The sequence below is a fragment of the Equus asinus genome, chromosome 5, assembly GCF_041296235.1.
Source record: "Equus asinus isolate D_3611 breed Donkey chromosome 5, EquAss-T2T_v2, whole genome shotgun sequence".
NCBI classification, from domain to species: Eukaryota; Metazoa; Chordata; class Mammalia; order Perissodactyla; family Equidae; genus Equus; species Equus asinus.
In genome coordinates, this window is record NC_091794.1 from 25,658,487 (window position 1) to 25,673,389 (window position 14,903).

The 14,903-nt window shown below is 35.1% G+C and overlaps 1 protein-coding gene across 18 annotated transcripts in view; it reads right to left on the bottom strand.

Moving 5' to 3' along the window:
- The window catches only part of ZNF148 (zinc finger protein 148), a 119,025-nt gene that overhangs the window by 41,150 nt on the left and 62,972 nt on the right, over window positions 1–14,903 (bottom strand). For all 18 annotated transcript variants that reach the window (XM_044771416.2, XM_044771419.2, XM_044771420.2 and 15 more), the window contains one exon: window positions 2,741–2,866. In XM_044771416.2, coding sequence (XP_044627351.1) covers window positions 2,741–2,866 — 126 coding nt within the window. The remainder of the gene's footprint in view (window positions 1–2,740; window positions 2,867–14,903) is intronic.

Genomic DNA, 14,903 nt, shown 5'->3' on the forward strand with positions numbered 1-14,903 from the left:
TTTCATTTCCTGTACAGATCCCCAATCTAATATGACAAAATGGTGACACATACTCAAAATATTCATAACGGCAAAATTCAAGATTGGGGAAAGGTGTTGGGGGAGAGTGGAGTCCTCTAAGCATAATAAATTATAATTCTTTGAGAAATTTAAAGTTGCTTTTTAAGGAATTTAAAACAAGTAATGCATGGATTTATAAACGTGAGATAAGCTTTTCTTTCTTTTCATACAAAAGGGCCAAAAGAGTTACTTTAACGAAAAATCTGACACATGTCCAAGAGAATGCAAAATAACTCACTGGTCACACCACAAAGTTCTGACTCCAGACACAGACACCATTCATCTGGAGACTGCAGACCAGTGTTAACAACAGTCCACAACAAGCCCCTGTCCTGTCACATGTAATACGCCAGGACAAGTTAAAAATAATTGTTTTTGTTATTCTCAAACCCCTGTCTGTCATATATTATTTCTAGGCATTTTACCCTCCCAAGAATTCCCTAAAAAGATGGCCCCAAAACATTTTCTTATATACAATAACCTTAGAATAGAACAAATCTTTCATCTAGCAACTACACAGATATATAAATACTTAAATAATACTTAGAAATATTCTAATACATTACAAATGAGTTTAACTAATCAAATCAGACAAGCAAAAGAGCTTAAACCCTGTAAAAATGTGACCTGTATTAATAAACACCTAGAACATATCAGCAAATAAAGATTCCAAATAATACCCTACTAGAAGATTATAATCAGAGTTTTAGCCAAAAGTTTGGAATACATTACCCTCAAGAATAGAACCAGAAAAACATGGCAATAAAATATCAAGGAAAATGCAGAATTTATATATATTATGTTGTTTTTAAAGATATGAAATAGATTCCCCATAGACCAGCAGTGAACCCAAAGTAACATAATCAATCACTATGACAATTTTTTCAATAATTTTTTTCTGTAAAACCTGTTATTGTGCTATATATGAAGAATTTGATTTGTCAATATAAAAAACAAACAAAAAAGTATCATTTAAATCACTGAGAAAAACCTTAACCCCAAGAAAAGGGAGAAAAGGAGGGAGGGAGGAAGGGAGGAAGGGATTTCACAAAACACAAATAATTATGAAAAAAACCAAACAAGTTTAGTATGACCAGTAACTAAAGAAACTCAAATTTAAACTATAATCAGATGTCCATTTTAAGGTACAAAAAAGCAAAACCTCACACTCAAGGCTGGTGAGAGTGTGGACCTTAGGTCCACTGCAGGTAGCAATGTAACTGGTTCAACACTTCTGGAAAGAGTAACATTGTCAAGAAACCTTTTTAAAAGCTCATTCCCTTTGATTCAGTAATGCATGAAGATCTATATACAAATATTTTAAGAGTAGCATGATTTAAAATGAAGGCAAAGAGAATACAACTTCCAACAACATAGCAATCATTGAATATATCAAAATACAACATATTATGCAGCTAATAAAATCTTTATAAAAACTTTTAATAACAAACGTAAAAATAGCTTACACGTACTTTAAGTGTTAAAAATCAGGAAATTCAATCAATGTACCTATCCAAATATACAAATTTGAAGATAGAAAGGGAATATAGCAGAGGATTAAGGTAGTTGTCTCTAGGAAATGTGACTATGGGTTACTTTAGTCTTTACAGTTTTCAAAATTTTCTATATTAGGCATACTTACATATCCCAAAAGCAGTGGTGTGCTGGTGAATGCTAAACAACAGGTTAAGGCATCAGTGGCTTGCAAAGTGTTTGCTGATTTCCATGGTGCAAATATTCTCAGCATGGCTAATTTTAAGCTCTCAATGGTTTTAGTACTGGCTTGCAAAATTCCTGAAAACTTAGTTCTGGCAAGCCAGTACAAGCTGGCTCCAACACATCATTGAGTCCAAAAGTATCCAAAATATACAAATAATGATGATGATTATGATTACGATTTAAATCACAATGCAAATGCAAAGCAAGTAGCCATCAAAATAAAAAAGTCATAATATGATCTTTTTAAAAAAGCCGCCTTCACTATATGAGGGGAGAGAACAAAAGACGAAAAATAACTATAAAGATGTAAATACACTGCAAATGGTTCAGAGACCTCCTAGGAATAACCAAAATGCTACATATAGTCAACTATCACTGTACTGAAGGGGGGGAAACAGGAAATTCCTAATAGTATCTACTGGGTTACTTGACTATATCCTAATCCATTCATTCACTCATAAAGTATTTACTGAGAGTCTATTATGCTTACTATTCCAAGCTCCTGGGAAACAGCCATGAATAAAATGGGGTCCCTGTCCTCATGGACCTCATATTCTAGTACAGGTATCCCACAACCTTTTCTTGATGAATAAATGGTAGTGCATTTTCCTGAAACCATAATATTAAAATAAGTAAAACTAATAGAAATGAGAAGCAAGGGCACTACATACCATCTGTCAGTTTTTTAAAGAAAAGAGAGACATGGGGCAAGAAAAGTTTATTTTTAGAAAAAAGACACGGTAAAAGAGAAGTGGGAAAATTGAAAGCAATGGCCCACTAGCTCCCTGCAGGTATGCATCCTCTCCTTCCTTCTGGTGAAGCTGATCCAACATTCCAGCTTTACTAAACCAAGTGAGACTTTGATGTCTGCCTTACGGTCCAGCCAGGTCCCTGCCCTTAAGATTGACCAAGAGTTCGGGATTAACAGGTTAGGGACCACCACCTTAATATATTCTCTTACTTTTGCAGGAGAACGTTGTTTCCGTTTCTTCTTTTTCTGTAAGTCTACTGGCTCTCTGATTTGTTTTTTGTCTCTCATCAGTTGCTCAGATACATCAGTAAAAGTAATTTCCTGCTTTACACTTATCTGTTAAAAAAAAAAAGCCAATTTTAGAAATAAACAAAAAGTTCATTGTGACAAAAAGCCATTGCATGTTTAATCCTTTGCTAAAACTACATATAAGTGCTCCCAGAATGATTATGTGTGTGTGTGTGTGTGTGCACGAGCGTGCACGCACACCCAAGTCAGTAGTACGTGGAGAATTCATTAATAGGCAATTGAAAAATAAGAACCAAGAGCACATAAACTGAGGGATAAACTAAGATTTTACAAAAATCTATCTGGAAAAAAGACTAAAGATGTCCTTACAAAAGACAAACAAAAGACCTAATGGAATAAAGCAAAAGTCAGGACACAGTAACATCAATTTCATTCCCACATTTAAGGAAACTGATGTTGAAGTTAACAGCACAAAAAAACATTAAATTCCAAAAACCAACAAAACACTAAGGGATAAAAGGGGTATTCAGACTTCACAATGGGCTTTCCCTCTATTAACAAAATATCATGAAACAACACAAAATTCTAAAAGGTAATCACATCAAAAGAAAAGAAAGACAAACTAACAATGAAAATGTAATTATCTTTAAGCTCAACACTTTTGACAATATCTGAGCCAGCATTTTCCTGGCCTCTACAATAAACCATCACCAAACATGTGCTTACAGAATTGCACATGGTTTTAGGCTGCTGCTATGTATAACACACAATGGCAAGTGCACCATAAGTAGAGAAATACTATAAGAAACATTCAAATGTCAACAATTTAGACCTCAGTTCTCACAGATATGAAAAGAATTGTCTAGGACTCCTAAAAAAATACACCAAGGTTCTAAAGCCACTAATGGTAGTAGTGTCACTTCTCATCACAATTGATGGTGCTCAGTCAGTCATCCACTCCTCACTGCCACATTTTCAATCCATCCTTGAAAGGAAAACACAAGAATCTTAAAACTAAGAAACTTTCAACTGAACAGGCTATGAAATACATTAAAAATCCTTGACCCGTCTACCATATGAGGACACAATGAGAAGTCTGTAACCCAAAAGAGAGCCCTCACTCTACCATGCTGGCACCCTCATCTTGCACTTCTAGGCTCCAGAACTGAGAAATATTCTGTTGTTTACAAGCTTAAAAACAAAAATCCTTGATAATAATCCAGGAAGTACAATGTGCTAATGGCTACATTTTTAAAAATATACTAAAAAATATGGTGCAAAGATTATAAACATCTTATAGATTCATAGCATAACGTTGGAGGACACAGCTGTGTAGAAAGGGTTCATGAGGAAAACGCAACATAAGCCAGAGATTTCAGACTGACAAAATAAGGAATCAGAAGCTTTCATAAATTCCTGAAATGTATGCAGTGTGAGAATTGCAAATCAAGGAGACTCTTTGGCACAAAAGCATAATGTAAATGATTATTTAGCTAATACATAATTCTTTCTCTCAGGTTACAGAACAGCACTAGTGACCACTCTTATGGTTTCTTTTGGTATCATTATTTGGAACATAAAACAGAATGGTAAATCACCACCAAAAAGGCTTTGGAATGCAGACATGTTACCATCTCTGAAGTAATGTTTACTGGAATACAACACCTTGGGCTCGGTATGAGACAAAGAGAAATAACAGACTATCTTAGCAGCTGTTGAATTGCTCCGTCCTATATTTGCAGGGACACCAAAAAGTAGTTCCAACATTTCTGTCAGCTTATAAATTGCAAAGAAACCATGAAAATGTAGCATGCAGCAATAAGAAACAGAGGAACTCTTTTTAGCAAGTGTCAAGTAAAGTGTAAGACAGATTCACAAATAAGTTCTGCAATTAGCAGCTATTCAAAGTAAGGAAGAGCCTTTATGTGCAAACAGTGAAAAAGATTAATACATGTACCGAACCTTTTAGTTATTTCCACATACACGGAAAGTGGTCATATTAGCCCTAGCATTTTCCAATATAAGGCACTTTAAACATTATGAAAGCACAGACCCAAACTTAGAAGTATCAAGGAATTAAAGCATTGTGAAGGTCAATAAGCACACAGCAAGTTACCTTTTTAGAATGCCCCAATAGGCTGATCACTAATAAATGGAACACAGTAATCTCCTCTATAAATCACATGACCACACACTAACATATATGGTCCAGCCTAAGGTGCTTAGAAAAGATGTTGGTAAATCCAGACACTGTGAGATGGGTATGATGATGATAAGACAGCTATAAAGAATGAGTTGCCAAAAGTTTGGGAAAACTTAAGTCTCCTTTGGCCCAAGGAAAACTACAATAAACTATAAAAACATGAAAACTTCTTAAGCATAACTAAAGAGACAATACTTCATCCATAAGTTGTCTACTGTTTCCTTGAGGAATGATTAAAAGAAAATCAAGTTCTCAGTGTTACTTTTCACCTAAAATAAACCAAAGTATAATTAATCAAAGCAGGCATCTGCTGATGTGTGATATTTGAAAAGACTGGTTTGCTGGATTTTAAAACATATTCATGAGAGTATCAAGAAAACCAACAGACTAGGAAATACATCACATATTTAAAAAAAAAAAAAAAAAAACCTCTGGTTTCTTCTCCATCACTTAGGCTTTACCATTTCACCTAGGCCTACGTGTTACCTCATGCCTAAACTTGAGCGCCTAAATTTCAACACTACTCTCACTACCTACCCAGAAACACCATCAATACTGTCAATCACCCTACCCATCCTTCTGTCCTAAGATTTGACTAAACTGAGACATTTCTCTACTAAAACTCTCAGACCCCAGCTCATCCACCAATTGACGCTTCCTCTGGGCCTCTCACTCTGGGACTAGGGAAGCCATCAGGCCTGACTCCCTTGTCATATCTACCTTCTATACTCATCTAACTTCTTCCCCAACATCCTTAGAAGAGGCAGAATCCCATAGTGTCAAGCTTCCTCACCCCTTGCCACTGCCCAAGCTGGTTCCTTCTTGCTAGTTCTAAAATCTCTCTCTGAATTATCTTGATGTTTTTCTCATTTTTGATCTCTCTCTCTTTATTTTTCCAACCTTAAACACAAAGAAACCTCCCTATATTGTAAAACTCCTTCCCTCGATTCTAGTCACTAATAACTCAAGCCCAGAATCCAAAATGACTTTCTTTTTCAAGACTTATTTCATTTCTGGCCCCAAAATAAACCAACTATCCTACTTTCTTATTTGCCTATTTAATGTACCAGTATCTTATCTTGATATCTGAAAACAGGATATTCTTCTTTGGTGTTTTCCATAATAGCTTTCACTTATGTATCCATTCAATAGCTATTAATGCCTGCTATACGCTAAACTCCAGTCAGTCTAAAATAATACAACAAAAGGTTTAAATTTAGTGAGATTCTAATATGTGCAGAGCATAATTCTAGATACTGAGAATACATTCTAAATATAAGATGTCCTTTTAAAACGTAGATGGGGAGTTTTGATGTATTACCAAAAAACACCCTAATAATTCAAGATAGCACACGTCAGGCTCAGCCTAAATGAATGGTACAGGGACTAAGGGCAGGAATCAAACGGAGAAGTTAATGAGATTTGAAATAACTGCAAAAGGCTTCATGGATGAAACAAGGGACCTAATCAGAGCTGCAGGTTTATTGTATACCCCCCTTTTATTTCTTTCTTCCAAATCTGGAAGTGGTCTGGAACCAAAGTCACATTATGTCTAAGTATGCCTGTATTCTCATTCATCTTCCCACCCCAGTTTGAGTAACAAGAAGGTGTCCGTGTTCTCCTCTATTCTCTGTGCTACTGATTCCACTCCTACCCTTTCCCAAGGCTCTACTGCTTCACTGACTCTCCAAAATAAATCTCCCTCACTCCACCAGCTATTTCTTCTCTGCCTAAAAGCACACTTAAATTTCCCCATCAAACAAATTCTTAAGGATCAAAATTTTCCAACAACTTCCTTCTTCCTATGGCCAATCTTTTTGAAAGAATAATCTGTAGTAAGCGTATAGATAAAATAACAGCCCCCAAATTTAGAGAAATAGTTATTCTGAGAGTAAAAGTAGTATATAGCCACACAAAAAGGATCTGTTTAACTATCACTAGAAGGAAACTGTTCCAAAATATTGCCTAGGAAACAAGTTGAATCAAGGTGACCACAAGGCTAACAGGTGTTTGAATGTAAAAAGAAAGATATAACACAATTAACCGTAGTGCAAACGTACTGTCTAAAAAAAGACTGTCAGCACTATTTGCGAGTATTCAAGGAGTCCAGAAAAAGAGAAATTTAAGACTAAGTGTGTATCTGTGTATATCCAGGCTAGTTTGGCAAGAATAGTTAAATGTAACCAGTCAACGGGAAGATTTCTAATTCCAAGCTCAGCAAGCCACAGAATAGGGCAGGGAGCAGCAAGCATGCTGATGGACAGGCCTTTGAGTCAACGATGAACCATAACCCTCCCCGCTTCTGCCTGACCCGTGACTGCATGCAAAGTTTTGAAGGGAGCTACATTTGCTAGGGTTTGAGAAAGCCTATAGCTACTCTCTGATCTGGAAAAGGTTCAGGGATCCACAGTTCATAACAAACATTCTAGCCTACCTCCCTGTGGTATTCCTCACTATAAATCTGCATTTTGGTTGCTATATCAGCATCTTATAATTTACATCACTATAAGACCAGGTGGACAAAGTGATCAAATCAGGTTTTCTTAATTGAAATAGTGCTAACCACCCCCACCCTACCCATCCTACCTGGAAATTCTATTCTTTCAGACTTCCACAACATCATGATTTAAGTTCTCTCCTATTCCTCTTGGTAGTTCTTCTGGATCCAACCTTCTAGTAAACACATACCTTCATTTTGTAAGAGTTTATCAGTGGTTCTCAAAGTGTGGTCCAGGAACTCCTGAAAGTCCCTGATACTCTTTCAGGTAGTCCATGAGACCAAAAGTACTTTCATAATAATACCTGTTTTTGTCACCCTCCTCTCATGAGTATATAGCGGCCTTTTTCCAGAAGCTAACTAACATATGATGTTAACATACACTGAATGTATTAGCAAACATGAGAATTCAGTTTTCTTATATTAAGTCAGACAACAAACAGATCTGTAAAACTGTAAAACAAATTCTCAGTAAAGTTTTTGTTTTAGAAAATAGGGTCATATTTCATCAAAAATATGTTATGTGAGATTGGCCTGGTGGCATAATGGTTAAGCTTTCACGCTACGCTTCAGTGGCCCGGGGTTCACAGGTTTGGATCCTGGGCATGGACCTACACACCACTCATCAAGCCATGCTTTGGCAGCATCCCACATAAAATAGAGGAAGATTGGCACAGATGTTAGCTCAGTGACAATCTTCCTCAAAAGAAAAACAAAAAAGAGGAAGATTGGTAACAGACGTTCACTTAGGGCCAATCCTCCTCAAACACACACACACACACAAGTTATATGTTAACATGTAATGGAATTTGTTGTTACTTATAAATTAATAAACAAGTTTTTAAGTTTCTCAGTTTTAATTTCTAAAGTGGTAAATGATACATATAACCAAGAGCTACTGGGAGTCTGTAGTATTTTTTAAGAGTAAAGCGGTTCCAAGACTAGAAATTTTGAGAACCGCTGATCTCAATACATCTCCACCACACTTTTTGCATTCCCTTCCTCTTCTGCATTCACTCTCTTTTAGAACAGAGGCCTGGGCCCCACCAACATAAAGAAATTAGTGTGTGTGTACATGTGCAGGTTAGTAGACATTCATGTATTTCCTAGCTCTGTCTGCTGAGAGCACCAAAGAACAATGAGCACCCAGAACCTAGTTTCCAAATACTATTATCCAAATAAAAGGATCTGAGGCTCCTTGGAGAAATGACTGATTCCAGAGCTGGGGCAGGAGAAAACAGAAGATGACCCCAGAACATCTCGTGGTGCCAGAAGCTAAAGTGCCAGAAAAAGGATCAGTGCACGTCAAAAGAACTCAAGCACCAGTGTGAAAGAGCTCCTAATGGGCAAAGCTGGAATGATTTGAGCAACAAAATAAATAATGACAGTTGTAACTCACGGAATAAAACAAATATCCATACTCATATAAATTGCAATAATTGAAAAAAATAAAGGTGGGAGAAGAGAGAGCCACAATTAAATAAATACAGAAGGAATGGGGAAGATACAAAATCACAATTAGGCAAACACCACATTAATAACTACAGCCAGCAGAGTCCACCAATGGATGCTAAAATCAATAGGTAAAAATGTGAGGAGAAACAGGATATTTAACTAGACTCAAAGAATTTCCTCCAAGATAGGTTACAAAGGGAAAAACAGTGACTTTACCGAGGGGAAAACTGGCAGATACCACCTTAACAAAGGGTCAAGGTTAATATCACAAGTAGTAAGACATATCCACATTTTGTTCTCCCTGATATGATGCACTGAGAAGATGACAACATCACTTCTATGGGAGCGTCAAAAAACTCAGAGCTTCAATCTAATCATGAGAAAACATCAGACAAACTCAAACTGAGAGACACCATACGAAATAACTGACCAATACTCATCAAGTGTCAAGGTCATAAAAGAAGGAAAGACTGAGCAATTGCCACGGAATGGAGGAGACTTCAGAAGAAACAACAACTAAATGGAACAAAGGATTCTGAACTGAATCCTGGAACAGAAAAACAACATTAGGGGATAAACAGATGAAATTCAACTCAAGTTTATAGTTTAGTTAATAGCATTTTACCAACATTAAGTTCCTGGTTCTGATACCAACATTAAGTTCCTGGTCCTGATAACTGTACTACAGCTGAATGAGCTTTGATGTTGGAGGAAGCTGGGTGACGGGTTTATGTAAATTCTGTACTATTTCTGTAACTTTTTTATAAACCTAAAATTATTTCAAAATAAAAGTTAAAAAACTATTCTCAACTTTGACTTTTCTAACTACAAAAATACTTAGCATCCGAAACTTATCAAATTGTATACATTAAATATGTGCATATTTTTGTATATCAATTATACCTCAATAAAGCTGTGTTAAAAAAATACTTAGCATTTATATGGTGTTCTATAAATTTATGATTCCTCCTCCTGAGCACAGTAAACTAAGATTTAGGTAACATTTGCTATGTGCCAGGCACTGTCCTAGGTGCTGAGCGTACAATGGTGGGGGGGGGGGAGGGAGGTGTCACAAGGTCTCCAGACTGTATAGTCTGTTACATTTAATCCTACAAACACTGTGAGGTTAGTATTTTCATCTCATTTTTAAAATAAGAAAACTAAGGCCCAGAAAAGTTACTTGTCTAAAACCCCACTAATTAAGAGGGGAAACCAAAATTTAAACCCAAGTCTTCCAAATTCAGTAACTGAGAGCCTAGCTACTGTGATCTACAAATTATTTCTTATCCTCATGCCACTAATAAGGAAACTAAGACCTCAGAGAGGTAAGTGTCTCACCCAAGCTATTAAGCTTCAAGACTAGGACTTAAACCAAGATCTTGTCTTTTAGTACAGTGTTAATTCCATTACTATAACTGCTTCTTGATAAATCTAAATTTTTCAAACATTTAAAAATGATTTTTACATGAACACATTTTATTTTCCCATTTATGAACTACAGTTTGATTGCTGCCAGAATATGGAAAGAATTTCCAATGGTTCTAGAACAACTACCACTAAAGGGAAAGAAAATAATTTTAAAAATAACAAAGTGAACAAAATGCCAAGAATATCCAGGTGAGGCATAAGACTTGAGTTTTGATCCTATCTCTTCCAATTACTATCTGGGTAAACTTGGCTTCCAGAAGTAGTATGAAAAACAAGGAAAGCGTAGGTTAGGAGTTAGAAGAAATACAATCTAATTCCAAATAGTAATACTAGCAGTGTGAGACTGAACACCTAAAATTTAATCATTTGGAATTTTCTTCATCTGTAAAATGGAGGGAATAATCCTCAAGAATTTCTGTAGTTAAAAGAGATTATATATGTAAAGTATCAACTACAGTACAGAGCATTATATAGCAGATTCTTGATGCCACTCATTATCATAATCATTTCAACTGTTAGTTAATTAGTGCTAGTAATAATATCCAGCTTATACACATCAAATGAGATTACATAAAGAGCACCTTGAAAACATTCAAGTTCTAAACAAATATTTATGGCTATTAACTATTATTATACAATTACACATATGTAATTGCTTGGACAGAGAGTTACCAATTTCTACAGAACATCTCCACTTAGATAGCCTATTATCTAAAACTTAATATTGCTAAAAATAAATTAATCTTTCCTTTCACATCAGAACCTTGTTCCAAACTCCCTGCCTTTTAATATGCCATACAGTAGTCCCCCACTTATCCACAAGGGATATGTTCCAAGGCCACGAGTTGATGCCTGAAACCACGAATAGTACCAAACCCTATATATACTATGTTTTTTCCTATACACACTTATGGTAAAGTTTAATTTTTAAATTAGGCATAGTAAGAGATTAACAACAATAATAAAATAGAACAATTATAACAATATACTGTAATAAAAGTTACCTCGAGAACTTTCACCTTTTCATTTAAAGCAAGCACTTTACAACCTCTCTTTGGCATATCCAAACCGCCAGGATCACCACTGTTGAACTTCAGGGCCATCAGTAATTAAAATAAGGATTACTTGAACACAAGCACTGCAATACTGCAACCAAGACAGCTACTAAGTGACTACCAGGTGGGTAGCATATACAGCAAGGATATGCTGGACAAAGGGATGATTCACGTCCCAGGTGGAGGCAGAGCAAGACAGCTCAAGATTTCGTCGCACTACTCAGAACAGCACGCAATTTAAAACTCATGAATTGTTTATTTCTGGAATTTTCTATTTAATATTTTCAGACTGCAATTGACTGTGGGTAACAGAAACCACAGAAAATGAAACTGCAGATATGAGGGGACTACAGTATTCTCCTAGCCTCCCGTCTAAAGACATCTTTTAATTTTCTTCTCCATTTCCAACCCAAGACCAAGTCCAGGTGTCTTTTTCCCCACAACATCATATACAAATCTAGAAATTATATTTCACGAAGATTTCCTACTCTAGATCATCTATAAAGATATTAAGTTTGGAATCTCATACACTATTAGAGGGAGAACGAATTGGTCAAATTGGTCAACTTTTGTGGACTACAAATTGGCCAGTGTATATCAACGGCCTGAAGAAATCTATACTGAAGAAATAATTTCACATGACAACAATGTCTACATATAAGATCACAATATTAATTATAGTAAAAAAAAAGTGCAAGACTAATATCCAATAATAGAGAGAAATTATAATACAGCTATAAGATATTATACAATTATTAGAAATATTACTTTTGAATAATACTAATGACAAAGTGAAATGCTCATGTTTAAGGTTAAGTGATAAATATATATATAGATAAACATATTTTTACAATTTTACACAAACACAAATGCAAATGCAGCAAATGTTATACCAACACAAATACATACACAGAAAAACAAACAAAAAAGAAAACACTAAACTGCTAATGAAATGTTAGTAGTTATGATCCTGGAGTAGTAAGATTACAGCAATTTTTATCTTCTTTATAGTTTCAAATTTTTTACATTTTTCTCAACAAGTATGTGTTACTTTATAATCTTAAAAAGATATTAAATTCAGTCTTAATACAAATCCCTAGTATTAGTCACAGAAAAATCTATTTATCATTATCTTAATATACTAAAGTTGTTTGTGATCATGGTATCTCCCCTGCCAGGTTAAGTATAAAAGTTGTTATAAGAACTGAAAGATTAAGCCTGCAAAGTGAAACTGAAAAAATTTCTGAGTGAAAGAAAAAAAAAGAAAAAGCCCTCAAAGAAATCTTGATCCTCATCTCACATCATCAGCAAAAGATCAATTCCTAATGGATTGTTAATCTAAACGGGAGAAGAAAACCATAAAGCTTCTAGAAATTAACAAGAAAAATATCTTCATTACCTTGGGGTAGGCACAGAATTCTTAAACAGGATATACAAAACACTAACCAAAAGGAAAAGACTTAAAAATTGGACTTTATTAACATTAACTTCTGTTTATCAAAAGAGTAGAAAAGATAGTTGACATATATACACACACACACACATACATATATATATCCAACAACAGATAAAGAAATACAAATCTGTAAGAGAAAGAAACAACCAAACAGAAAACGGGAAAATGGACAAAAGGCAAAGGTGAATATGCACCTTACAAAAAAATATTCAAATTGCCGCTAAACATGAAAAGGTACTCAATTTCATTAGTCATCAGTGAAATGCAACCTAAAATCATGTTGCAATACTGCTACTGAACCACTAAAATGGGTAAAACTGAAAGAACTGACAATACCACATAACAAGGACATGGGGCAATCAGTATCAATGGGCAAAACCACTCAGAAAACCGTTTGACAGCATCTACTAAAGGTGAACATATGCATAGACAGCAAATTGAATCCTAAGTATACAACCAAAAGAAATGAGCATGTACATGCACCAAAAGACACATCCAAGAATATTCACAGCAGCACTTTTCATAATAGCCAACATCTTGAAACAATCTAAATGCCTATTATACTAGAATGAATAAATTTTGATATATTCACACAACTGACGATTATACAGAAATGATAATAAACTACTACTACGTGCAACAACATGGATATATCTCATGAACAATGTAAAATAAAGAAATCATGGGGGCTGGCCCAGTGGTGTAGCGGTTAAGTTCCCATGCTCCGCTTTGGCAGCACAGGGTTTCCCGGTTCAGATCAAGGGAACGGACCGACGCACCGCTTATCAAGCCATGCTGTGGCAGGCGTCCCACATATAAAGTAGAAGAAGATGGGCACGGTTGTTAGCTCAGGGACAATCTTCCCCAGCAAAAAGAGGAGGATTAGTGGCAGATGTTAGCTCAGGGCTAATCTTCCTCAAAAAAAGAAAAAAAAAGAAATCAGATAGTGCATGATTCTATTTATAGTGAATTCAAAATCAGGTAAGACTAACAGTCCATGATGAAAGTATCAGGGTAGTAGTTATCCTTAGGAATCAGAGGAGGGTTGTGACTAAGAGGAACAGAAGAGGCAGAGGGCCTCTGGGATACTAGCAATGTTCCATGTCTTGATCTGGGTAGTGGTTACACAAGTATGTTCACTTTTGAGGAAATTCATCACTTAGAATTTGTGCACTTTTCTCTATGAATGTTATATTCCAATAAAAAGATATACACCCAGAGAAACAGTGTTAGAAATGTATATAGATATAAGTAACATGCTTGCATATATAGACATCTAGATCTATATATAAATTTATCTATACATCTATAGATACAAGCATGATCTTTTCAACACTATTTCACTCAAACAAATCTAGCAATACTGTAGATATTCATCAATAGGGGAGTGGTTAAATAAAGTAAGGCACACCATTTAATCAATCATTAAAATAAATAAGCCAGTTTTATATGCAATAACATTGAAATTTCTACAAGATATGTTATTAAATGAATAATGCAAGTTTCAAAAGCATACAAATAACATCTAATTTACATAAAACAAAATATTTGTGTATTTTCATAAAATATATACATTTACAAAACATAGTATATAGAAATAAGTACACATACACTCTATATTTGTTTCTAAATTAAAAACTTCCAGAAAGATATCAATATCAGTAGTTATCTCTTTGGAATTAGAGTAGACAAGTGTTAGAAACAAGGAACTTTTACTTTTTACTTTGTTCTCTTCTGTAGTATTGTAATTTTTACAAAGACTATGTAGTCTTTTTTATAATAAACTACACCTACAATTATGAAAAAAACAAAGTAGCCATCTCTGAGACTGATCTAGCTAGAGTGATCCCATCACAGCCTTGTCCATAATGATTTCCAATTTGTGATCTACTGACCTAAGCGAGAGAGTATCAGTCTCATTCAGTACCACTGTCTCACAATTCCAGATCAATCAATTACACATCAAAGATCAGACAGCACTATATTAAAAAGTGTTAGGAGACTGGCTTTGTTATTAAAGTCATCTAGAA